The following is a 27,179-nucleotide window of genomic DNA, read 5'->3' as shown; positions in this document are numbered from 1 at the left end:
GTTTATTGTCACGTGCACCGAGGTACAGTGAAAAGCTTTGGTTGCACGCTAACCAGCCAGCGGAAAGACAATACATGATTACAATCGAGCCATTTACAGTGTAAAGGTATAACGTTTAGTGCAAGGTAAAGCCAGCAAAGTCCGATCAAAGATAGTCAGTCCCCCATGTACATCAGTTCAGGTACTAAGAAACGAACATATAATGGCACACAAACATAACAGCACATACATAAACAGTTCACAGCGCCCCCTCAGAGGGTGCCAATAGGTGTAGGAGTAGGCCCTTCGAGCCAGGACCGCCAATCAATGTGATGATGGCTGATCGGTGGGATTGTCCAGTTGCCTGATAACAGATGGGAAGAAACTGTCCCTGAACCTGGAGGTGTGCGTTTTCACACTTCTGTACCTTTAGCCTGATGGGAGAGGGGAGAAGAGGGAGTGGCCTGGGTGCGACTGGTCCTTGATTATGCTTGCCGAAGCAGCGTGCGGTGTAGATGGAGTCAATGGAAGGGAGGTTGGTTTGCGTGATGGTCTGGGCTGTGTCGACAATTCTCTGCATTGGGACTGCATGCTGGTGTTTTGACTGTGGTTTCAGATTGAGGAAGTCTGCATTCACTTTTAAGGAAGCATCTAGCTAACGTCCTTGTCTTTCTGCGTGACGTACAGAAATGATCCCTTCACCACCCCTTCGACGAAGAGCAGAGGTCTTAGACCTTCAACCAAATCATGAAAAAAACAAATGAGTCACTTGGTATTATTTTGTTCTTTGTGGGATCTTGCTGTCTGCACGTTGGCTGTTGTGTTTTCAACTTCAAAAGTGACAACACTTCAAAACAACTTCATTGGCTGTGAAGTCATTTCACACTTCCGGTGGTGCAGCGGTAGAGTTGCTACCTTAAGGGCCTGTCCCACTTAGGCGATTTTTTAGGCGACTGCGAGCGACTGTCAATTTCTTTTACCCGACGACAATGCCGAGTCAGGTCGAGATTACACCGTCTTCAGAAACATCGCGAAATTCCCACGCGGTCAATGCTTCTCCGGCTTCCTAATTTTCGCTGAAATCACTGACAACTGGATTGATTTCCAGTTTACTGAAAGCAGTATTAAGAAATTTAATTCGAGGCGGTGGGACAGGTCTTGCAACTGAGCACACAGGAGGTACAACGCGCTCTGCAAAGGGTCAACCCACGCAAGGCTGCAGGACCGGATGGAGTTCAAGGAAGGGTACTGAAGGACTGTGCTGAACAGCTGGCTGAGGTATTCACCAGGATCTTTAACCTGTCATTATCTCTGGCTACGGTCCCCAAGTGCCTGAAGTCGGCTATCATAGTTCCGGTGCCGAAAAAAGCAAAGATCTCCAACCTGAACGACTACCGCCCGGTTGCCCTAACGCCGATAGTCATGAAGTGCTTTGAGAGGCTGGTCCTCTCACACATCAAATCCAGCATCCCTGACTCACTGGACCCACATCAATTTGCATACAGGGCAAATAGATCCACAGAGGACGCCATCTCTCTGGCTCTTCACACTGTCCTGACTCACCTAGAGAGACAGGGCACGTACGTGAGGATGCTATTCATAGACTATAGCTCCGCCTTCAACACGGTCATCCCCACCAAGCTCATCACCAAACTCCACCAGCTAGGCCTTAGCTCGTCATTATGTGACTGGATCCTGGACTTCCTGCTGGAACGACCGCAGGCAGTGAGAATGGGCCCGCACCTGTCCTCCACTATCACCCTGAGTACCGGCACACCACAGGGCTGTGTTCTGAGCCCCACGCTCTACTCCCTCTTCACACACGACTGTGTTCCTGCATTCGACACCAACACCATTGTCAAGTTTGCAGATGACACAACGGTGATCGGGCTGACCACCAACGGGGATGAAACAAACTATAGAGCGGAGGTGCAGAACCTGGCGGACTGGTGCTCGGATAACAACCTGTCCCTAAATACCACCAAGACCAAGGAGCTGATCATCAACTTCCGTAGGTCACATAACGGGGAATATGCCCCGATCTCTATCAACGGGGTCAGTGTGGAGAGAGTGTCCAGCTTCAAGTTTCTGGGCACTCACATTTCGGAGGACCTAACATGGTCCAATAACACTGCTGCGCTGGTCAAGAAGGCACAACAAAGACTGTTCTACTTAAGAACACTGAAAAAGTCTGGTCTACCCCAACAGCTGCTGACGACCTTCTACCGCTGCACCATAGAGAGCATCCTAACGCATGGAATCCCTGTGTGGTACCTCAGTTGCACGGAGGCAGAAAGGAAAGCTCTACAGCGGGTAGTCCATAGAGCTCAGAGGGCCATCGGAACACAGCTACCAGACTTGGAGGGCATCTACAACACACGATGCCTCAGAAAAGCCACCAGCATCCACAAAGACTCTTGATACCCCTGCAACAGTCTGTTCAAACTCCTTCCATCGGGCAGACGATACAAGGCCTTCTATGCCCGCACCTCCAGACTCAGGAACAGCTTCATCCCCAGGGCCATAGCTGCTATGAACCGGTCCTGCTGAGCCGGATGGCCACAACGCATAGATCAACTTGCACTTTACCCTGTCCAAAACTGTTACAACTGTTCGTTTCGTTGGGTTGCTGCTGTCTAAATTGCCTAAATTATTGCATCGTAGGGGAGGCGCATTCCCAATCTCGTTGTACCCCTGGGTACAATGACAATAAAGATATATTGTATTGTATTGTATTTAATTTTTCTGCGGAGTGTGGGCATTGGATTTTTGTGCGGAGTGTGGGCATTCTTTGAAAATGTAAGGGAGATGCATATCTGGTTTCTGTGGTTGCATATCTGGGTTGGGAGCCCACTTTAAATGTAATCGCTGATGGCCATAACCATCTCGAAAATTCCCACGCTTACCTGACCGTCAAACTGTCGCCTCCAATCTACCTGTCAAATGTCCTGACGGTAAATAAATTGGTTGAACACAAGCATTTTATGGTGCCTTCAAATTACTTTACTTAATTTAATATTATGTGCTTCTAAATGCATCTAAGAGAACCTAGCAAACCTGGGGACAGCGTGCGACAGACAGCGCCCGCAATAAGCAACGATACCTGGCGACAAGCCAGCTGTCGCCGAGAAATTTAATACCGGTTGATTTCTCAGCGACGCGCCGAGATCCACTATGATTCTTTGAAGACTCCTCACGATCATGCCCGCGACACCCCGGCGAACTGTCGGCGACAGCCTAGTCGCCGGCAGTCGCCTTAAAATCGCCCAAGTGGGACAGGCCCTTTACTGTGCCAGAGACCCGGGTTCAATCCTGATGTACGTTAAGTACGTTAAGCTAATTGGCTTCAGTAAAATTGTCAATTATCCCTAGGTTAAAAGAGCAAGAAGGGTCTCGACCCGAGACGTCACCCATTCCCTCTCTCCAGAGGTGCTGCCTGCCCCGTTGAGTTACTCCAGCATTTTGTGTCTATCTTCTTGTGTGCAGGATAGTGTTAGTGTGCGGGGACCGCTGGTCGGCGTGGACTCGGTGGGTCAAAGGGCCTGTTTCCGCTCAGTATCTGTAAACTAAACCAAAGAGCTGTGTTTGTTTCCTTTCAAGACTTGTTTCCTTTCAAGACTCGCAGGCCTTTCTGTACCATTTTAGATTTGCTTTGTAAAGGCAGAAGGATGTCTGATGTGTGTGGAAGCTGTTAAGTGGTGCAATGGTGCAGTCACAAGCATCTTAAACAATTTCCCTGAAAGCTTGGCTGCATGAACTGTGACTCTCATGAGCAGACACCCCCACTGGTCTAGAAGATGGACACAAAATGCTGGAGTAACTCAGCGGGTCGGGCAGCATCTCTGGAGAGAAGGAATGGGTGATGTTTCGGGTCGAGACCCTTCTTCCTCTGGAGAACTTGGAGAAGGAATTGGAACGTCCTTCTCTCCAGAAATGCTACTTGTCCCCGGATGAGGTTTTAAGAATTGTAAAAGGAAGGTGCCAACCCGAAACAACACCCATCCAGGGAACCGCAGATGTCGGCTTACATGAAAGGACACAAAGTGCTGGAGTAACTCAGCGGGTCAGGCAGCATCTCTGGAGAACAGGAATTGGTGATGTTTCGGGTCGAGACCCTTCTTCCTCTCTGGAGAACATGGATAGGTGGCGTTTTGGGTCAGGACCCTTCTTCTGTGTCTGAATCAGTCTGCAAAAAGTGTACCTGCCTGAAATGTCAACTATCCAAGTCCTCCAGAGATGCTGCCTGACCCGCTGAGTTACTCCAGCACTTTGTGTTTATCTTCGATGTCAACCAGCATCTGCAGTTCCTTCCTGCCCCACTGGTCTGATCTGGTGGTTGTCAACTGAGTCTGTTGTTGCCTTACCTCGCCTCCAGTTTACCCAAACCCCACCTCAATTTTCAGTCTGAGGAAGGGTCTCGACCCGAAATGTCACCTATTCTTTCTCCGCAGAGATGCTGCCTGACCCACCGAGTTAAACCCCTGTCCCACTCAGGCGATATTTTAGGCGCCTACAGGCGACTAGACCACCCGGTTGCCGGGGTGTCACCTGTACGGCTGTGAGTCGTCTCCAAAGAGTCGCAGCGTTTTTCTGGTCGCCGCTGGATTTTGAGATATTTAAACATTTTCGGCGACTGTGGGTTTGACGCCAATGATCGTAGCTTGACGTCTCCTGACGGGGGCGCTGTCGTAGGTTGTCGCCAGGTGACGTAGGTTGTCGCCGGTGCTGACTTCGGTGAATTCCATTGGCGACTACCCACGTCAACCGGCGACAGGTACCGGCGCCAAAACCGGAGGCTAAAATGGCGTGAATTGTCTTCAGTTGTCGCCGACACGGTCGTAGCTTGTCGCGGGTGGACGTAGGTTGACTTCGGTTGTCGTAGGTTGTTGCCCTGTGTGGTCGTGGGTTGTCGTAGGTGCGGTCGTAGGTGGACGTCCTAAGTCGCGACGATTGGGTTGTCGGTAGCTTGCCGTAGCTTGACGTCGACTAGGTGGTAGGTTGTCGTGGACATTGTCGTGGGGGGGGGGGGGGGTCCAGTCGCCAGTTTTTCGGCGAGCTGCTACAACTATGACAGTCGCCAGCAGTCGCCTAAAATATCGCCTACGTGGGACAGGCCCAGCATTTTGTGTCTATCTTTGGTCTTAACCAGCATCTGTAGTTCCTTCCTACGCATTCTGTACATTGTGTACATCATGTAAAGTCTTTCCGCTGACTGGATAGAATGCAACAAAAAAAGCCTTTCACTGAACCTCAGTACATTTGACAATAAACTTAACTAAACTCATTGTTGTGTCCTTTATCTGCCCTTCAGCCTGGTTCAGCCAGATAGATAGGTGATGGCAAGAGAAGCAGGCAGTCCAGGAATTGCCTGCATTTAGCGGCACGGTAGCGCAGCGGTAGAGTTGCTGCTTTACAGCGAATGCAGCGCCGGAGACTCAGGTTCGATCCCGACTACGGGTGCTGTACTGTAAGGAGTTTGTACGTTCTCCCCGTGACCTGCGTGGGTTTTCTCCGAGACCTTTGGTTTCCTCCCACACTCCAAAGACGTACAGGTATGTAGGTTAATTGACTGGGTAAATGTAAAAATTGTCCCTAGTGTGTGTAGGATAGTGTTAGTGTGCGGGGATCGCTGGGCGGCGCGGACTTGGTGGGCCGAAAGGGCCTGTTTCCGCGCTGTATCTGAATTTTTTTTTTTTAAATCAAATTTTTTTTAGTTTAGTTTACCGAGGTACAGTGAAAAGATTTTTTGTTGCGTGCTATCCAGTCAGCGGATGGGTCTGAAGGAGGGTCTTGATCCGAAACGTCACCCATTCCTCCTCTCCAGAGATGCTGCCTGACCCGCTGAGTTACTCCAGCGTTTTGTCTCCATCTTCGGTGTAAACCAGCATCTGCAGTTCCTTCCCACACATGATTACAATCAAGCCGTCCACAGTGTACATATAAAGGACAAAGGAAAATGAATCAATTCCTTTGAAGACACGAGTAACTGCAGACAAAATATGTAGGTGGGGCACATTTTCCTGAGAGCCCCCTGATTCTCAGACTGAAGAAGGGTCACCTATTCCTTTACTCCAGAGAGGCTGCCTGACCCGCTAAGTTACTCCAGCGTTTTCTGTCCATCTTCGGGGAACTGCAGATGCTGGAATCGCGACCAAAACACAAAGTGCTGGAGTAACCCAGCGGGCCAGGCAGCATCTGTGGAGGGAAATGGACAGGCCATGTTTCGGGTCGGGACCCTTCTTCAGATTACCAATAGACAATAGACAATAGACTATAGGTGCAGGAGGAGGCCATTCGGCCCTTTGAGCCAGCACCGCCATTCAATGTGATCATTGCTGATCATTCTCAATCAGTACCCTGTTCCTGCCTTCTCCCCATACCCCCTGACTCCGCTATCCTTAAGAGCTCTAGCTAGCTCTCTCTTGAATGCATTCAGAGAATTGGCCTCCACTGCCTTCTGAGGCAGAGAATTCCACAGATAGCTGATTGTTGGCAGCTTGCTTTGCTTACTTTGCAACATTGAATACACCTCAGCAAAACATAATCATTGGAAATACTTTGAATGGAAGAGGGATCCCAAGTTCACAAGTTATAGGAGTAGAATTAGGCCATTCGGCCCATCGAGTCTACTCCACCATTCAATCACGTCTGATCTCTGCCTCCTAATCCCATTCTCCTGCCTTCTCCCCATAACCCTTGACACCCTTTCTAATCAAAAACTTGTCTACCTCCGCCTTAAAAATATCCACTGACTTGTCTATTTCCGGTGTAAACCAGCATCTGCAGTTCCAATCTACACAATAAATGGTGTGTCTAGAGATGAAGATACAGACGTCCCAGTAATCAAGGACGAATAATCAGTCCTGTAATCAAGGACGAGTCTCACCCCGGTCACTCCCTCTTCTCCCCTCTGCCATCGGGCAAGAGGTACAGAAGTGTGAAAACGCCCACCTCCACATTCAGGGACAGTTTCTTCCCGGCTGTTATCAGGCAACTGAACCATCCCACCGCAACCAGAGAGCAGTGCTGAACTACTATCTACCTCTTTGGTGACCCTCGGACTATCCTTGATCGGACTTTGCTGGTTTTACCTTGCACTAAACATTATTCCCTTATCATGTATCTGTACACTGTAAGTTGCTCGATGGTAATCGTGTATTGTCTTTCTGCTGGTTAGCACGCAACAAAAGCTTTTCACTGTACACGTGACAATAAATGAAACTGAAATGCGTTTGAGATGCAGGTGTATTCCACCAAACCCCTTGCAAACTGCTGTCTATCAGACATGCATTATTTCAGTTTGTTACTTGGCTAATTTTGTTTTCACCTCTTTGTTTTTTCTCCAGAAGTGAGAATTCACTGCTTCTCAGCGAGGAACTCATCCAGGTACACTGTTGCTGCTAAACTAATAGATCTCTTTAATATCATTTGGGAATTTTATTATCAAGTGTACTCTTGCACTATCTGCGGACATCCTGGTAAATGAAGGAAGACCCTTTTAGTTTAGTGTAGTTTAGTTTTAGTTTTCGTTTAGTAATAGTTTAGCTTAGTTCCGTTTTAGTTTAGCTTAGGTTCGTTTAGTTTACTTTGGTTAGACTTCAGTTTCGTTTTAGTTTAATTTGGCTCAGTTCCATCTTCATTTTGTTTCGTTTAGTTTCATTTAGTTCAATTGAGAGTCACAATATAGAAACAGGCCCTTCGGCCCATTGAGTCCGTATCGACCAGTGATTACCCCTGCACTACTTCTATACCAAACATGCTAGGGACAATTTATAGAAGCCCATTAATCTACAAAATGGCGCGTCTTTGGAGTGTGGAAGGAAACTGGAGAAAACCCACACGGTCACAGGGAGAACGTGCAAACTCCGCACAGACTGCTGCTCAACTTTGGAATGTAGAAGGATGAGAGGAGATCTTATCGAAACGTATAAGATTATTAAGGGGTTGGACACGTTAGAGGCAGGAAACATGTTCCCAATGTTGGGGGAGTCCAGAACAAGGGGCCACAGTTTAAGAATAAGGGGTAGGCCATTTAGAACTGAGATGAGGAAAAACGTTTTCAGTCAGAGAGTTGTGAATCTGTGGAATTCTCTGCCTCAGAAGGCAGTGGAGGCCAATTCTCTGAATGCATTCAAGAGAGAGCTAGATAGAGCTCTTAAGGATAGCGGAGTCAGGGGGGTATGGGGAGAAGGCAGGAACGGGGTACTGATTGAGAATGATCAGCCACGATCACATTGAATAGCGGTGCTGGCTCGAAGGGCCGAATGGCCTCCTCCTGCACCTATTGTCTATTGTCTATTTGCGACCGAGGCTAATAGTTTAGATTAGTTTAGTTCGGTTAGTTTAGTTTAATTTTGAGATGCAGTCTCTGGCGTTGTGAGGCAGGAACTCTACCATTCTGCCACCGTTCCGCCCCAGGCCTTGGCCATGTGCTGTTGACATGACAGATCTACCTCCAGGTGAGTGCAGTGACTTGACGATGTCTTTCTTTCTTGTCTGCCCCTCTGTCCAGTTTGAGAACAGGATTGAACCGGCCAGGCGGGCGACGTACAACACGCACAAGAAGCTGCAGGCCTGCCTTCAAGGACAGCAGGGCTCCGACCTCGAGAGGCGCCTGGTGAGTAAAACAACCGCTGACGGCCACAGTGGCACAGCGGCAGGGTTGCTGCCTCACAGCGAATGCAGACCCGGGTTCCATCCCGGCTACGGGCCCCGTCTGTACGGAGTTTGTACGTTCTCCCCGTGACCTGCGTGGGTTTTGTCCGAGATCTTCGGTTTCCTCCCACACTCCAAAGACGTGCGGGTTTGTAGGTTAATTGGCTTGGTAAACGTAAAATTGTCCCTAGTGGGTGTAGGATAGTGTTAATGTGCGGGGATCTCTGGGCGGCGCGGACCCGGTGGGCAGAAAGGGCCTGTTTACGCGCTGTATCTCTAAACTAAATTAAACTTCACCCATCTTGTTTTGTCACGGTGGGCTGGCACTCCCAACAAGCCTGGTATACCAGTGACCGGTGGCAGAGGTTATGGATAGGCAGGAGAATGGGGTTAAGTGGTAGAGAGATAGATCAGCCATGATTGAATGGTGGAGTAGACTTGATGGGCCGAATGGCTTAATTCTGCTCCTATTCCTTATGACCATGTGTGTAGGAAGGAACTGCAGATGCTGGTTTAAAAAGAAGATAGACACAAAAATGCTGGAGTAATTCAGTGGGACAGGCAGCATCTCTGGAGAGAAGGAGTGGGTGAGAAGGAAAGTGCAAGCTAAAGCCAGCAAAGTCTGATCAAAGATAGTCCAAGGGTCACCAATGAGGTAGATAGTAGTTCAGCACTGCTCTCTGGTTGCGGTAGGATGGTTCAGTTGCCTGATAACAGCCGGGAAGAAACTGTGTGTAGGGTGATGTTGGTGTGCGGGGATCGCTGGTTGAGGTGGACTGGGAAGGGCTGAAGGGCCTGTTTCCACGCTGTATCTCTAAAATACACTAAACACCGCCTACTTTACTTATTCCTTGTGTTCCGGCAGAAAAAGATGCCCCTGATGGCCTTGTCACAGAGCATGGGAGAGAGCTGCAGAGAGCTAGACAACGAGTCCAGCATTCGGTGAGTCAGTAGCCGTAGGTTAACTCTGAAACCCTTGACCTGACCAGGGTGGTGAATCTGTGGAATTCACTGCCACAGACGGGCGTGGAGGACAGGTCCAAAGGATATTTTAAAAACCAACCAAATAGTGAAAAGGCCTGGACAGAGTGATGTGGAGAGGATGTTTCCACTACTGGGAGAGTCTAGGACCAGAGGGCACAGGCTCAGAATGAAAGGACGTACTTTTGGGAAGGAGACGAGGAAGAATGTCTTTAGTCAGAGGGTGGTGAATCTGCTGGAGGAGGAACCAGCTGCCGGAGGAAGGAGTTGAAGCAGGGAATCTCGCAACGTTTAAGAAACATTTGGACAGATAGCTGGATAAAGTGGGAGAGTCTAGGATCAGAGGGCGCAGCCTCAGAATGAAAGGACATACTTTTAGAAAGGAGAGGAGGAGGAATTTCTTTGGTCAGAGGGTGGTGAATCTGTGGAATTCATTGCCGCAGACAGCTGTGGAGGCCAAGTCATCGGGTATTGGACTACAACCTATCAATGTATGAACAATGAGACGGGAATGTCTAAGGTTGGCACACAAGGTTGGCAGAATGACTGGGGGGTGGCAGCAGAGTGGCAGAGGGGCACAGTGGCAGAGGGGCACAGTGGTAGAGGGGCACAGTGGTAGAGGGGCACAGTGGTAGAGGGCACAGTGGCAGAGGGGCACAGTGGCAGAGGGGCACAGTGGCAGAGGGGCACAGTGGTAGAGGGGCACAGTGGTAGAGGGCACAGTGGTAGAGGAGCACAGTGGCAGGGACACAGTGGTAGAGGGGCACAGTGGTAGAGGGGCACAGTGGTAGAGGGGCACAGTGGTAGAGGGGCACAGTGGTAGAGGAGCACAGTGGCAGAGGGGCACAGTGGTAGAGGCGCAGAGTGGTAGAGGGGCACAGTGGCAGAGGGGCACAGTGGTAGAGGGGCACAGTGGCAGAGGGGCACAGTGGTAGATGGGCACAGTGGCAGAGGGGCACAGTGGCAGAGGGGCACAGTGGTAGAGGGGCACAGTGGTAGAGGAGCACAGTGGCAGAGGGGCATAGTGGTAGAGGGGCACAGTGGCAGAGGGGCACAGTGGCAGAGGGGCACAGTGGCAGAGGGGTAGAAGGGCACAGTGGTAGAGGGGCACAGTGGTAGAGGGGTAGAGGGGCACAGTGGTAGAGGGGCACAGTGGCAGAGGGGCACGGTGGCAGATGGGCAGAGGGGCACAGTGGTAGAGGGGCACAGTGGTAGAGGGGCACAGTGGTAGAGGGGCACAGTGGTAGAGGGGCACAGTGGTAGAGGGGCACAGTGGTAGAGGGGCACAGTGGTAGAGGGGCACAGTGGTAGAGGGGCACAGTGGTAGAGGGGCACAGTGGTAGAGGGGCACAGTGGTAGAGGGGCAGAGTGGCAGAGGGGCACAGTGGCAGAGGGGCACAGTGGTAGAGGGGCACAATGGTAGAGGGGCACAGTGGTAGAGGGGCACAGTGGTAACACTGCCACCTCTCAGCGCCCGAGACCCATGTTTGATTCTGACTACGGATTCTGGCTGCATTGAGTTTGCACGTTCTCCCTGTGACCACGTGGGTTTTCTACGGGTGCACTGGTTTCCTCCCACATCCAAAGATGTGCAGGTTTGTAGGTTAATTGGTGTAAATTGTCCCCACTGTGCAGAATGGAACTAATGTAGGGGCTATTGCTGGTCAGCTTGGACTCAGTGGGCCAAAGGGCCAGTTTCCTCGCTGTAAACTAGTTTAGTTTATTTTAGATTTATTCACAAAATGCTGGAGTAACTCAGCAGGTCAGGCAGCATCTCGGGAGAGTAGGAATGGGTGACGTTTCGGGTCGAGACCCTTCTTCAGACCCTTAGTTTATTTTAGTTTGGTTTAAAGAGACAGCGCAGAAATAGGCCCTTCGGCCCGACCAGCGATCACCCCATACGCTAACACCATCTGGGCGGTCACGGTGACGCAGCGGTAGAGTTGCCGCCTTACAGCGAATGCACCGCCGGAGACCCGGGTTTGATCCCGACTGCGGGCGCTGTCTGTACGGAGTTTGTACGTTCTCCCCGTGACCTGCGTGGGTTTTCTCCGAGATCTTCGGTTTCCTCCCACAGTCCAAAGACGTGCAGGTTTGTAGGTTAATTGGCTTGGTAAATGTAATTTAAATTTTTTTTAAATTGTCCCTTGTGGAGGTTAGTGTTAGTGTGCGGGGATCATTGGTCGGCATGGACCCGGTGGGCCGAAGGGCCTGTTTCCGCGCTGTATCTCTAAACTAATCACACCCGGGACAATTTACAATTTCACCAAAGCCCAATTTTACCTTCAAAACTGCACGTCTTTGGAGTGTGTGAGGAAACCGGAGCACCCGGAGAAAACCCACGCAGGTCACGGGGAGAACGTGCAAACTCTTGTACAGACAGCACCCGTAGTCGGGATCGAACCCGGGAGTGTGGCGCTGTGAGGCGGCGACTCTACCGCCGCGCTACCGGCGTGCCGCCCTGCGCTCCCCGCTCCTGTCCAAGGTCACGCAACTACCCCATTTCCACCCTTCACCAGCATCTGCCTCATGTCCAGATGCTGAGCTCTTGATGATGGCCGTTTGAGTGTCTCAATACGATGAGGCTTCACATAGGTGGGCCAGATAGGTTGACAGGGGAGGAAGTGAGACAGGAGTTACTGTGAGGGTGAGTTACAGGAGTTACTGTGAGGGTGAGTTACAGGAGTTACTGTGAGGGTGACTGCATGAAGCTGCAGTTCCAACGGTCGCTCAGTGCTCGCAGTTACAAAGTTGGAGCCCCCCCCTCTTGGAATTTGAACATGTAATTTGTCCCGGTCATGGGGTCATAAGTGATCGGAGTAGAATGAGGCCATTCGGCCCATCAGGTCTACTCAGCCATTCAATCGTGGGTTGTACAGTACATATGTTCAGGTTCGATCCCAACTACAGGTGCTGTCTGCACGGAGTTTATATGCTCACCCCGTGACCTGCGTGGGCTTTCTCCAACTGCTCCGGTTTTCACCCACGCTCCAAAGCAGTGGACATGTAGGTTGATTGGCTTCGGTAAAATTGTAAATTGTCCCTGGTGTGTAGGATAGCACGAGTGTGTGGGGTGATCGCTAGTCGGCGCGGACTTGGTGGGCCGAAGGGCCTGTTTCCGCGCTGCAGCTCTTATGTCTTAGGACGGCACGGTGGTGCAGCGGTAGAGTTGCCGCCTTACAGCGAATGCAGCGCCGGAGACCCGGGTTCGATCCCGACTACGGGCGCCGTCTGTACGGAGTTTGCACGTTCTCCCCGTGACCTGCGTGGGTTTTCTCCGAGATCTTTGGTTTCCTCCCACACTCCAAAGACGTGCAGGCTTGTAGGTTAATCGGCTCGGTGAATGTAAAAACTGTCCCTAGTGGGTGTAGGATGGTGTTAATGTGCGGGGATCGCTGGGCGGCGCGGACCCGGTGGGCCGAAGGGCCTGTTTCCTCGCTGCATCTCTAAACGAAACTAGTTCGATCCTGGTTCCATCCTGATTTTGAGTGCCGTTTGTGCGGAGTTTGCATGTTCTCCCCGTGACCTGCGTGGTTTTCTCCGGGTGCTCCGGTTTCCTCCCACACTCCAAAGACGTGTCTTAAAACGTCTCAAAGACGTGTCTTAAACGAAAATGTCTGCCATTCTCCTTGCTGATTTTGCGTGTCCCTTGTACAGGAAGATGCTGGAGGTCTGCTGCTACATAGAGGGCACGCTGGCAAAGGTCTGCGTCGACCACGAGCTGCAGCTAGAGAAAGACGTCCTGGACCCACTCTTTAAACTGTCTGAGGTGAGCAATGCGAAACACTCACGGTGGAAGGAACGGCCGAAGACGCTTTAAACCGAAGATGGGCACAAAATGCTGGGGTAACTCAGCAGGACAGGCAGCATCGCTGGGGAATAAGACACTTGCGGCAGCTCAGCGAAGGCAAACTTAAATACCCTGGCTCCCAGATAAGAGAGTCAAGAGCGCAGCATTTTGTGTCCACCTTCGATTTAAACCAGCATCTGCGATGTAATGCCGAGCGAGGCTCCACAAGGCGCTGGGTCAGGCCGCATTTAGGAGTATCGCGAGCAGTTTTGAGCCCCGCATCTGAGGAAAGATGTGCTGGCGCTGGAGGAGGTCTACGAGAACGATCCCGGGAATGATTGGGTTAACACACATGATGAGCGTTTGTCGGCACTGGGCCTGTACTCGCTGGAGTTTAGAAGGATGAGGGGGGACCTCATTGAAACTTACCGAGTAGTGAAAGGCCTGGATAGAGTGGATGTGGAGAGGATGTTTCCACTAGTGGGAGAGTCTAGGACCAGAGGACACAGCCTCAGAATTAAAGGACGTTCCTTTAGGGAAGATGTGGAGGGATTTCTTCAGTCAGAGGGTGGTGAATCTGTGGAATTCATTGCCACAGACGGCTGTGGAGGCCAAGTCAATGGATATTTTAATGCAGAGATGGATAGATTCTTGATTAGTGCGGGTGTCAGGGGTTATGGAGAGAAGGCATGAGAAAGGGGTTAGGACGGAGATAGATCAGCCATGATTGAATGGCGGAGTAGACTTAGAAACATAGAAAATAGGTGCAGGAGGAAGCCATTTGGCCCTTCGAGCCAGCACCGCCATTCATTGTGATCATGGCTGATCATCCACAATCAGCAACCCGTGCCTGCCTTCTCCCCACATCCCTTGATTCCACTAGCCCCTAGAGCTCTACTTAACTCTCTTTTAAATTCATCCAGTCAATTGGCCTCCACTGCCCTCTGTGGCAGAGAATTCCACAAATTCACAACTCTCTGGGTGAAAAAGTTTCTTCTCACCTCAGTTTTAAATGGCCTCCCCTTTATTCTTAGACTGTGTGTCCCCTGGTTGTGGTGGGGAACATTTTTCCTGCGTCTAACTTGTCCAGTCCTTTTATCATTTTATACATCTTTATAAGATCCCCTCTCATCCTTCTAAACTCCAGTGAATACAAGCCCGGTCTTTTCCAATCTTTCCTCATATGACAGTCCCGCCGTCCCGGGGATTAACCCCGAATGGCCTAATTCTGCCCCTATCACTTATGATCTTATGACAACAGCAATGCTTGTCTGTCCGTGCTGAGTGGAGTGTGTGTTCTCCCCTCTCAGCCCCAGCCCACACACTGAAGGTCAGACGCACAAGCAGGGGAGCTGACCATTGTGGGTCTGTGGTCAGAGGGTGGGTAAGGTGCATCAGTGCACTGTACACTCACCAGAAACCCGAGAAGCAAAAACAACACGTGTTAACAACAACCCAAGCCACAACCCACAAGGGCGGCATGGTGGTGCAGCGGTAGAGTTGCTGCCTTAAAGCTCTTGCAGCGCCAGAGACCCGGGTTCCATGTAGGGTGGCATTAGATTTTTTTAGATTTAGAGATACAGCGCGGAAACAGGCCCTTCGGCCCACCGGGTCCGCGCCGCCCAGCGATCCCCGCACATTAACACTATCCTACACACACTAGGGACAATTTTTACATTTACCCAGTCAATTAACCTACAAACCTGTACGCCTTTGGAGTGTGGGAGGAAACCGAAGATCTCGGAGAAAACCCACGCAGGTCACGGGGAGAACGTACAAACTCCGTACAGACGGCGCCCGTAATCAGGATCGAACCTGAGTCTCCGGCGGCGCTGCATTCGCTGTAAGGCAGCAACTCTACCGCTGCGCCACCGTGCCCTTCGGCCCACCGAGTCCGTGCCGCCCAGTGTGCGGGGATCGCTCGTTGGTGCCGACCCGGTGGGCCGAAGGGCCCGATTCCACGCTGTATCTCTAAACTAAACCCAAAACGTCATCTATACATTTTCTCCAGAGATACTGCCCGGCATGCTGAGTTACCCACCCAAGTCACACCAGCTTTTCATTCTCACCCAGCAGTCAGTGAACAATGGCTTGTTTCCTTTATCATTGTTATTTTTTTGCATATCTTCCAACCATTTCTTCTACATATATCTCCCCACATCAGCATCTAAACATAGCACAAAAAGTAAGGGCATTTGTGTTTGGTAGATTATTTCTTTGTTGTAACAATGCTTCTTGGCAATAAATCTTATACCGTTGGAAAGCCTGTTTATTTCCCTTTTAAATGGTGCCACATTTGTAAGGAACATGCATTTGTGGGATGAGCAGCAGAGCTGAGTATGTGGGTTGCGCCCATGAAACATTTGCCAAATCTTCTCTGCCATTGCCAAACAGCTTATTCTGCCATTGACTCTTGTTCGGTGTTGTTTGGTGGATTGGATGATTGAAGTCTGAAGAAACAAGACATATTGTCAATTTAACAATTTATTCATTTAATAAACAGGAGCCACAGTAGCGTGTGGAAGAACCATACACAGCCACAACAGCCTGGCACCTCCTCCTCATGCTGGTCACCAGCCTGGTCACACACTGTTGTGGGATGGCATCCCATTCTTGTCAGCACCTGGGGGTACCAGAAGCTCAAAACAAGAGTCAATAGCAACAGCAGAATAAGCTGTTTGGCATTGGCAGAGAAGATTTGGCAAATTTTTCATGGGCGCAACCCATATACTCAGCTCTGCTGCTCATCCCACAAATGCATGTTCCTTACAAATGTGGCACCATTTAAAAGGGAAATAAACAGGCTTTCCAACGGTATAAGATTTATTGCCAAGAAGCATTGTTACAACAAAGAAATAATCTACCAAACACAAATTTCCTTACTTTTTGTGCTATGTTTATATCTCTCGTTTTCACCTCTCCCCGTGACTCTCAGTCTGAAGAAGGGTCTCAACCCCAAACGTCACCCATTCCTTCTCTCCAGAGATGCTACCTGTCCCGCTGAGTTACTCCAGCATCGTGTGCCTATCTGCTGAGTTCCTCAAGTTCTTTGTGTCTATCTAGCTGGTTTGTTAGGTTCCACTATCAAGGTGGATTAGGATTGTGCAGGCTGGTTCAAGATTAAAACAGTCGGAGGGCGGTCACGGTGGCGCAGCGGTAGAGTTGCCGCCTCACAGCGCTTGCAGCGCCGGAGACCCGGGTTCCAACCTGACTACGGGTGCTGTCTGCACGGGGTTCTCCCAATAGTCCATTTTATTTGTCACATACACATAAATGAGCGGTGAAATGAAAGATTACCCACAGTCTAACAATAAGAGCAATAAAAATAAGCAATAACACACACAATCATAAACCAACAGCAAACAAAAAGAAACATCCATCACAGTGAGTCTCCTCCAGTCACCTCCTCACTGTGATGGAAGGCCAGAATGTCTTATCTCTTCCCCTGCCGTCTTCTCCCGCGGTCTGGCTGTTGGAGTTGCCACATTCCAGGCCGCGTGGGTTTTCTCCGAGATCTTCGGTTTCCTCCCACTCTCCAAAGAGGTGCAGGTTTGTGGGTTAATTGGCTTGGTAAATGTGAAAATTGTCCCCAGTGGGTGTAGGATAGTGTTAGTGTGCGGGGATCGCTGGTCGGCGCGGACCCGGTGGGCCGAAGGGCCTGTTTCCGCGCTGTGCCTCTAAACTAAACTAAACTAAACTAAAGGAGGAAGACAGGGAGATTTAGCAATGGAGTTTAGGGCCCCAGGCAGCTTAAATATGGACAGGGTGCCCTGGTGCAGGCTGGGACTGTGGCCAGGTTTGGTTTGGTTTATGATCAGGACCAACAAGCTCATTGGGGGGGCTGGCTCCGTCCTGGGGGTGGAGTTGGATTCACGGGGGGGGGGGGGGGTGGTCTTGGAGGGGAGGGCGCTCCTCAATCTGTGGAGCATCCTGGACAATACAGCCCACCCCCTCCATGACACACACTGGCCAACCTGAGGAGCACCTTCAGCAACAGACTGGCCCCACCAAGTTACAGCACAGAACGCCACAGGAGATCCTTCTTCCCTGTGGCTATCAAACTGGACAACTCCTCCCCCTTCTATCGTGGGGTAGACTGACTTCCCCCCCCCCCCCCCCCCCCATCAATCTTTGCACGTCACCAATCCTTTCCACTCGGTTTCTTTAATTACATGTTTCATGTATTTTGGGGTTTTTACGACTGTTGGCAGATTAAATTTTGCTGTCAATTGTAAATCTCCCTGGTGTGGGACGAATAAAAGGAATATATTATTATTATTAGTTTCACCCCTGGGATAAAGTTCTATCGTATCGTGTAGTTATTGTGGTGGGGTTCAGCTAGTAGAGCCACTGGCTCTAGAGTTTCTAGAGTCTCGGACTAAAGGGCACAGCCTCAGAATTAAAGGACGTTCTTTTAGGATGGAGATGAGGAGGAACTTCTTTAGTCAGAGGGTGGTGAATCTGTGGGATTATTTGCCACAGAGGGCCATGGAGGCAAAGTCAGTGGATATATTTAAGGCAGAGGTAGATAGATTCTTGATTAGTACGGGTGTCAGAGGTTATGGGGAGAAGGCAGGAGAATGGGGTTCGGAGGGAGAGATCGATCAGCCATGATTGAATGGCGGAGTAGACCTGATGGGCCGAATGGCCTAATTGATCTATGATCTCATGGTAGACACAAAATGCTGGAGTAACTCAGCGGGTCAGACAGCATCTCGAGAGAGAGAAGGAATGGGTGACGTTTCGGGTCGAGACCCTTCTTCAGACTGATCTTGTGATCTGAACTAAACTAGCTTGGGCGGCACTGCGTTAGAGTTGCTGCCTCACAGCGCCAGAAACCCAGGTTCAATCCTGACTACGGGTGCTGTCTGCACGGAGTTTGTCTGTTCGCCCTGTGACAGTGTGGGTTTTCTCCGGGTGCTCTGGTTTCCTCACACGTCCCAAAGACGTGCAGCTTTGTAGGTTAATTAATTGGCTTTGGTAAAAGTCATAGAATTGTCCCTAGAGGATAGAATACTGCTAGTGTGCAGGGTATCACAACATGCTGGAGTAACTCAGCGGGTCAGGCAGCATCTCTGGAGAGAAGGAATGGGTGACGTTTCGGGTCGAGACCCTTCTTCGGACTGATGGGGGGGAGGGGGGCGGGACAAAGATAGGATGCAGGTGGAGACAGGAAGACAGTGGGAGAACTGGGAAGGGGGAGGGGAAGAGAGGGACAGAGGAACTATCTAAAGTTCCCCTCCGCCCCCACATCAATGAGATCTGGGTCCGCCACGACGTGGAGCTCATGTTCCGTCGCCTCAGCGATGACCCTAGCTAGTGTACGCTGGTCGGAGTGGACTCGGCGGGCTGAAGGGCCTTGTTTTCGCACTGTATCTCTAGGGGGTGGATCAGAAAGTGGGATTACATAGAACGAGCGTGATTGGCAGATCGGTTGTCAGAAGGTGGACGCAAAATGCTGAGGTAACTCAGCGGGACAGGCGGCATCTCTGGATGGAAAGAAGGGTGAGACACTTCTTCAGATCAATTGTCGGCATGGACTGGGTGGGCTGAAGGGCCTGTGGTGCTGGGAGGGGAGGCGTAATGGGACGTGGTGTCGCCGGGAAACTGGGCAGGGAAACCAACTATGTAGGAAGGAGCTTCAAGCCGAAGATAGACACAAGAAGTTGGAGTAGCTCAGCGGGACAGGCAGCGTCTCTGGAGAGGAGGAGAGGGTCAGACCAAATAGGCAGGTCGCCCGCAAAGCCCGAGGCTCCACCTAACGTTGATGTCTCTGTGCAAACAGGAGGAGCTTCCCAATATCCTTAAACACAAGAAGAAGCTGGACAAGCTAACGCTGGACTGGACATCGGCCAAAAGTCGGTAAGGTGGCGGTGATCACCAGGACAGTAGCCAACAGGTACACAACGCGGGGGCCAATGGTGGCACCGCGGTAGAGCGGCCGCCTCACAGCGCCGGAGACCCGGGTTCCATCCTGACCACGGGCGCTGTCCGCGTGAAGTTTGCACGTTCTCCCCGTGACCCGCGTGGGTTTTCTCCAGGTGCTCCGGTCTCCCCCCGCATTCCAATGGCGTGCGGGTTTGTAGGGTCGTTGGCCTTTGTAAATGGTAAATTGTCCCTGGTGTGTGCGGGATAGTGCTGGAGTGCGGGGGCATCGCTGGTCGGCACGGACTCAGTGGGCCGAAGGGCCTGTTTCCACCCTGTCTCTCTGAAACTAAAGAAAAACTGAAATCAACACGCAGAAACTCATTGTGATTGGAATATCTGTTCTTTATCCTATTGAAATGCATTACCTCCACAAGTTCACACGTTATGGGAGTAGAATTAGGCCATTCGGCCCAAATCTAGACCACTCCACCATGTAATCATGGCTGATCTATCTCTGCCTCCTAATCCTATTTTCCTCCCTTCTCCCCATAACCCCTTGACACCTGTTCTAATCAATAACCTGTCTATCTCTGCCGTAAAAATATCCACTGATGGCCTCCACACCCCTCTGTGGCGATGATTTACACGGATTAACCACCCTCTGACTAAAGAAGTTCCTCCTCACCTCCTTTCTGAAAGAGCGCCCTTTAATTCTGAGGCTGTGCCCTCTGGTCCTAGACTCTCCCACCAGTGGAAACATCCTTTCCACATCCACTCTATCCAGACCTTTCAATACTCTGTAAGTTTCAATTAAGTCCCCCCTCGTCCTTCTAAACTCCAACGTTTGCAACTACCTTGTCGTTGTTAGTTTTTAGTTCCAGAGACACAGCATCAAAATAGGCCCTTCGGCCCACCGAGTCCACCATCAATATCCTCGCTCACACACGTTCTATGTAATCCCACTTTCTCATGCATTCTCTACACATCTGGAGCAATTTTACATGCGGTCAATCAATCTACACCAAAGACCATATTAATAAATCACTACATCACAAACTCACAGTGCTTGTCGGCACTGGGCCTCTACTCACTGGAGTTTAGAAGGATGAGGGAGGAACCTCATTGAAACTTACCGAATAGTGAAAGGCCTGGATAGACTGGATGTGGAGAGGATGTTTCCACTAGTGGGAGAGTCTAGGACCAGAGGCCACAGCCCCAGAATTAAAGGACGTTCCTTTAGGAAGGAGATGAAGAGGAATTTCTTCAGTCGGAGGGTGGTGAATCTGTGGGATTCTTTGCCACAGACGGGTGTGGAGGCCACAAGTCAGTGGATATTTTTAAGGCAGAGACAGATAGATTCTTGATTAGTGCGGGTGTCAGGGGTTGTGAGGAGAAGGCAGGAGAATGGGGTTGGGAGGGAGAGATAGGCCAGCCGTGACTGAGTGGCGGAGCGGACTTGATGGGCCGAACGGCATCATTCCACTCCTGTCACTCGTGAGTTGACGACCTAACACTTTCTTCCCCAGGCTGTGCCAAGCGACAAAGTCTGTCAGCACAGGGGCCACTGCGCCGTCCACCACAGCGAAGGTGGACCTTCTCAAAGACGAGGTGGAAGAGATCTGGAGAAGAGTTGAACTATCTAAGGTGCTTGCAACCCAATGTATGAGCATTGAATTCTCCAATCTCAAGTCACGTCGCCTCTCTCTTTTCCGTGTTCCCCCCACCCATTTCTCCCACATTAGGCCATCGAGTCAACTCCGCCATTCAATCATAGCTGATCTATCTGTCCCTCCCCATTCTTCTGCCTTCTCCCCTTACTCCCCATTCAATCATGGCTGATCTATCTTTCCCTCCCCTTAATACCATACTAATCAAGAATCTGTCAATCTCTGCTTCAAAAATATCCATCAACTTGACCTCCACAGCCGTCTGTGGCAATGAATTCCACAGATTCACCACCCTCTGGCTAAAGACATTCCTCCTCATCTCCTTTCTAAAGGTACGTCCTTTAATTCTGAGGCTGTGACCTCTGGTACTAGACTCTCCCACTAGTGGAAACATCCTCTCCACATCCACTCTATCCAGGCCATTCACTATTTGGTAAGTTTCAATGAGGTCCCCCCGCCCATCATTCTTCTGAACGGTTCCAGCGAGTACAGGCCCAGTGCCGTCAAACGCTCATTGTGTTAATCCCACTCATTCCCAGGATCGTTCTCGTAAACCTCCTCTGGACCCTCTCCAGGTGCTGGGCAGTCTATTTTTATAGGATTATTCCGAACCTTATCTTCTTTACCTTACCTCATACCCACACTCCTTTCTTCAATCATTCATTCCTTTGCAGTCGCCCGTCTGTCCCGCCACCATTAAATCCCATTCAGTAATCTTAATGCTCACATCCCTTCATACTTCGCCAACCTTGTTTTCTATCCTAGTCCGTCCATCATCCCAAGACACATGTCTTTTCTTATCTCGCCACCATTATCTTTCATCCAAATGTGACATGGATACAGACAGTTGCAAAAGGTAAAGAGATAATGTTTGGTGCACATCAAAGTATAAAGAGTGCTGAGATAAATATAAAGTACAAACAGAGATAATGTTTGGTACATATTAAAGTATAAAGAATGCCTAAGTAGTTAATGCCTAAGCAGTTACAATGTAAAGGATGCCTAAGCAGTTATACAAAATAGCAACTCCCATATATTCCCATATACACTTCCACCTATATTCCTCCCTCTGATAGAGCTACAGCGCGGAATCAGGAACTCGACTAAGCCCATCCTTGAATGATATAACCATCCCGACCAACAAAGACTGTCTGAAGAAGGGTCTCGACCCGAAACGTCACCCATTCCTTCTCTCCCGAGATGCTGCCTGACCTGCTGAGTTACTCCAGCATTTTGTGAATAAAGACTGTTTCCGCTACTCGCTGTACCCCAGACCCATCCCTGTTTGGAATCCTTTGCCACCGCACATAAAATCTGCTGCTGATAGTAAATCTTTTAAACTGTTGCTTGCAAACACTAAATTTTAAATCTGCAACTGCATGCATGAGGGACTGCACGTTTATAGCCCAACAGCAGCGGTTGGTGCAGTATCAACAAGACAAGGCCTTCCTGAGGCAGCGCGTGGTGTAGATTTGAATGCCTATTTAATGCTTCTATTGTTGGACTGTGTTTTGGGGGGTTTTTGGGGTTGGGTAATTTGGGTGCCTGTTTAGTGCTTTTGTTGTTGGACTGTGGGTGATTGAATTAACATTTTGTTCAAGATGGCCGCGCCGTTGTGTTTGGCTGCCTGCCACTGTATGTTTCTTTTTTTCCTAGTCAGATGTGCAGCACTTTGGTCAACGTGGGTTGTTTTTAAATGTGCTATACAAATAAATTGACTTGACTTGACTTGACTAACAGAAGGGAGGTCGGTCTGTGTGGTGGTCTGGGCTACATCCACGGCCAGTATCGGCAGAAATAAAGTGCAGGAAAGAAAACTGCAGATGCTGGTTTAAATCGACGGTGGACACAAGATGCCGGAGTAACTCAGCGGGTCAGGCAGCATCTCTGGAGAGAAGGAATGGGTGACGTTTCGGGTCGAGACCCTTCTTCGGACTGATGTCAGGGGATGGGGCGGGACAAAGATAGAATGTAGTCGGAGACAGGAAGACTAGTGGGAGAACTAGTGGGAAGGGGGAGGGGAAAGAGAGGGACAGAGGAACTGTCTGAAGTTAGAGAAGTCAACGTTCAAACCGCTGGGGTGTAAACTGCCCAAGCGAAATATGAGGTGCTGTTCCTCTCCAGTTTATTCCCCCCCCCCCCCCCCCCCCCCCATCCCCACCTCTACTTTCGGTCTGAAGAAGGGTCTCGACCCGAAACGTCACCCATTCCAAACGTCTCTCCAGAGATGCTGCCTGACCCGCTGAGTTACTCCAGCGTCTTGTGTCCACCTTCGTCAAAAATAAAGATTGCTTGGTACAATGCAGAATGCCTAACATCTCCTGTCTTTGCCCGGTTTACAGGATGAATACGCTGCCGACCTGTACCACTTCGCCAGCAAGGAGGAGGAGTATTCCAACTACTTTTACTTGGTAAGCTGCAGTGTAGAAGCACAAAGCAAGAAAGCTCGCCCTCTTCACGGCTGGTGGACCCAGGTTCCATCCTGACCTCAGCAACTGTCGGGAACGCCTGGAGTTTGTACATTATCCCCAAGGTCGTAAGTCATGGGGTCATCAGGAATAGGAGTAGAATTAGGCCATTCGGCCCATCAAGTATACAAAATCATGAGAGGAATAGATCGGGTAGTCTTTTACCCAGAGTTGGGGAATCGAGGACCAGAGGACATAGGTTCAAGGTGAAGGGGAAAAGATTTAATAGGAATCCGAGGGGTAACTTTTTCACTCAGAGGGTGGTGAGTGTATGGAACAAGCTGCCAGAGGAGGTAGTTGAGGCTGGGACTGTCCTAATGTTTAAGAAACAGTTGGACAGGTACATGGATAGGACAGGTTTGGAGGGATATGGACCAAGCGCAGGCAAGTGGGACTAGTGTAGCTGGGACACTGTTGGCCGGTGCGGGCAAGTTGGCCTGAAGGGCCTGTTTCCACACTCTATGACTGTCTACTCTGCCATTCAATCAAGGCTGATCAATCTCTCCCTCCTGATCCCTTGTGACCGTGTGGGTTCCTCTGGGTGCTCCGGTTTCCTCCCACACTCCAAACGCGTGCAGGTGAGCAGGTTAATTGGCTTCTATAAATTGTCCCCAGTGTGTAGGATGGAACTAGTGTATGGGCGATTGTTGGTTGGCGCGAACTTGGTGGGCCGAAGGGCCTGTTTTCATGCTGTATCTCTAAACTAAACTGAAATAAAATTCTAGGAGCTGCAGATGCTGGTTTATGCCAAAGATAGACCCAAAATGCTGGTGTAACTCAGCGGGTCAGGCAGCATCTCTGGAGAGAAGGAATGGGTGACCTTCCAGGTGTTAGTGTGCGGCAGTCGGCACGGACACAATGGGCCGAAGGGCCTGTTTCCGTGCTGTGTCTCTAAACTAAACTAATAAAGGCAGGAGATGGGGAGTGTCAGAGAGCACCATAGAGGACCCGGCATGGGGGACCCCCGTGGGGGGAGGGGGGTGAACAATGGAGGACTTGGCACGGGATACTTTGTCATTTTGTTGGCCCCCTTTATGTGGCGACTCTTTGCATACCTTGGGCATTCTCCCCACAACCCCTGACACCCGCACTAATCAAGAATCTATCTATCTCTGCCTTAAAAATTACCACTGACTTGGCCTCCACAGCCGTCTGTGGCGATGAATTCCACAGATTCACCGCCCTCTGGCTAAAGAAATTCCACCGTCATCTCCTTCCTAAAGGAACGTCCTTTAATTCTGAGGCTGTGCCCTCTGGTCCTAGACTCTCCCACCAGTGGAAACATCCTCCCCACATCCACTCCAGGCCTTTCACCTTGGGTGTGCAAAACAAATAATTTCCCTGTGACTTGCCACATGTAGACAAAGTATTCATTCATCGTTCATGGGCGGCACGGTGGTGCGGTGGTTGAGTTGCCACCTTACAGCGAATGCAGAGCCAGAGACTCGGGTTCGATCCCGACTACGGGCGCTGTCCGTATGGAATTTGTACGTTCTCCCCGTGACCTGCGTGGGTTTTTGCTGAAATCTTCGGTTTCCTCCCACACTCCAAAGACGTGCAGGTTTGTAGGTTTGTAGGTTAATTGGTTTGGTAAATGTAAAAATTGTCTTTAGTGTGTGCAGGATAGTGTTAGTGTGCGGGGATCGCTGGTTGGCGCGGACCCGGTGGGCCGAAGGGCCTGTTTCCGCGCTGTATCTCTAAACTAAACTAAAGCTCTGCCTTCAGCTGCCAAGACACTAAACTCTGGAATCCTCTCCCAAATCTCTCGACCTCTCTCGCTTTCTTCCCAACCTTCTTTAAGACCTACCCCTTGGCCAAACCTCTGTCATAATAAGTCCTCAGGAGCCCCTGAGAAGTTTCATTGTAGTGAAGATGCTTCGTAAGCCACAGTTTAAGAATAAGGGGTAAGCCATTTAGAACGGAGACGAGGAAAAACTTTTTCAGTCAGAGAGCTGTGAATCTGTGGAATTCTCTGCCTCAGAAGGCAGTGGGGGCCAATTCTCTGAATGCATTCAAGAGAGAGCTAGATAGAGCTCTTAAGGATAGCGGAGTCAGGGGGTATGGGGAGAAGGCAGGAACGGGGTACTGATTGAGAATGATCAGCCATGATCACATTGAATGGCGGTGCTGGCTCGAAGGGCCGAATGGCCTCCTCCTGCACCTATTGTCTATTGTAACAGAAAGTTGCTCTGTGAAAGAGGGAGCTGAAGATGCTGGTTTACATCGAAGATATAGACACAAAAAAGCTGGAGTAACTCAGTGGGACAGGCAGCATCACTGGAGAGAAGGAATGGGTGACGTTTCGAGTCGAGAACCCACTTCAGACAGAGTCAGGGGAGAGGGAACTGAGAGATATGAAAAGGTACATGGAACAAATGAGTGAAAAGGGTACGCAAAAAGACAGATCAAAGCCAGCAGGGGGACGATCAAGGAAAGGTGGAGCCCACAATGGTGCATTGTTGGCTGTGGGGCGGGTGATATCGAGTGGATGCAAACAGTGAAACTCAGCAGGATGACTGTGGAACTTGTACCTAGTAACGAGTTGAAGGTAGACACAAATGCTGGAGTAACTCAGCGGGTCAGGCAGCATCTCTGGAGAGAAGGAATGGGTGACGTTTCTTCAGTCTGAAGAAGGATCTCGATCGGAAAACGTCACCCGTTCTTTCTCTCCAGAGATGCTGCCTGACCCGCTGAGTTACTCCAGCATTTTGTGTCTATCTTCAGTTTAAACCAGCATCTGCAGTTCTCTGCTACACACTTGGTAACTAGATGCTCTTGTGACGCTGGGAGAAATATCGCGTGGATCCTGTTGACGTGACGTTCTTTTTGATTTGGAAGTTGTTGGAAGCCCAGGCGGAGTACCACAAGCGGTCTCTCAACGCGCTGGACGCCCTGCTGCCCACACTGAAGGCCGGCCCCAACTCACCAGGTCAGTACCCACGCCCGGCTCCGTGCCACCCGCACCAACCTCACCCGCAACAACCTCACCATCCCAACCAACCTCACCACCCGCACCAACCTCACCACCCCCGCCAACCTCACCCTCACCACCCCCACCAACCTCACCACCCCCACTGCCAACCTCACCACCCCCAACCTCACCACCCCCACCAACCTCACCACCCCCACTGCCAACCTCACCTCCCCCACCACCGCCAACGTCACCCTCACCACCCCTACCAACCTCACCAACCTCACCACCCCCACCCACACCCCCACCAACCTCACCCTCACACCCACCACCCCCACCCCCAGGGCGTTTGCTGGGCTCAGGCACATTAACCGAGCTTCCTCCCTCTGTCCCATCACCCTCATTCTGTGTGGGAAGGTGTGATCCCCAAGAACCCTGCCTTCGGCCGCCCACTGGAGGAGCACCTGGAGAAGCACGGCCAGGACATCGCACTTCCCATCGAGGCCTGCGTCATGATGCTGCTCCAGAAGGGAATGAAAGAAGAGGTAGGATGGAGAGAGGGAGAAGGGAGAGGGAGAGAGGGAGGGAGGGGGAGTGGAAGGGTGGAGAGGGAGGGAGGGAGGGAGGGAGGGAGGGAGGGAGGGAGGGAGGGGAAGGGTGGAGAGGGAGGGAGGGAGGGAGGGAGGGAGGGAGGGAGAGGGAGGGAGGGGAGAGGGGGAGGGAGGGAGGGAGAGGGGAAGGGTGGAGAGGGAGGGAGGGGAGAGGGGAATGGAGGGAGGGAGAGGGGATGGGTGGAGAGGGAGGGAGGGAGGGAGAGAGGGAGAAGGGGGAGGGAGAGAAGGAGAGGGGGTGGAGAGGGA

The 27,179-nt window shown here is 50.8% G+C and overlaps 1 protein-coding gene across 2 annotated transcripts in view; it reads left to right on the top strand.

Annotated features, from left to right (window-relative positions):
• Window positions 1-27,179, top strand: part of LOC144611597 (SH3 domain-binding protein 1-like) — a 57,079-nt gene that overhangs the window by 6,604 nt on the left and 23,296 nt on the right. For both annotated transcript variants that reach the window (XM_078430795.1, XM_078430794.1), the window contains exons 2-10: window positions 7,326-7,365; window positions 8,492-8,596; window positions 9,500-9,576; window positions 13,273-13,384; window positions 19,191-19,267; window positions 20,800-20,917; window positions 23,283-23,351; window positions 26,247-26,337; window positions 26,737-26,864. In XM_078430795.1, the coding sequence (XP_078286921.1) occupies window positions 7,326-7,365; window positions 8,492-8,596; window positions 9,500-9,576; window positions 13,273-13,384; window positions 19,191-19,267; window positions 20,800-20,917; window positions 23,283-23,351; window positions 26,247-26,337; window positions 26,737-26,864 (817 nt within the window). The remainder of the gene's footprint in view (window positions 1-7,325; window positions 7,366-8,491; window positions 8,597-9,499; window positions 9,577-13,272; window positions 13,385-19,190; window positions 19,268-20,799; window positions 20,918-23,282; window positions 23,352-26,246; window positions 26,338-26,736; window positions 26,865-27,179) is intronic.

The sequence above is a fragment of the Rhinoraja longicauda genome, chromosome 40 (assembly GCF_053455715.1).
Source record: "Rhinoraja longicauda isolate Sanriku21f chromosome 40, sRhiLon1.1, whole genome shotgun sequence".
NCBI lineage: Eukaryota > Metazoa > Chordata > Chondrichthyes > Rajiformes > Arhynchobatidae > Rhinoraja > Rhinoraja longicauda.
Note: the sequence above shows the minus strand (reverse complement) of the source record. Positions and strands in the feature narration are given on the sequence as shown.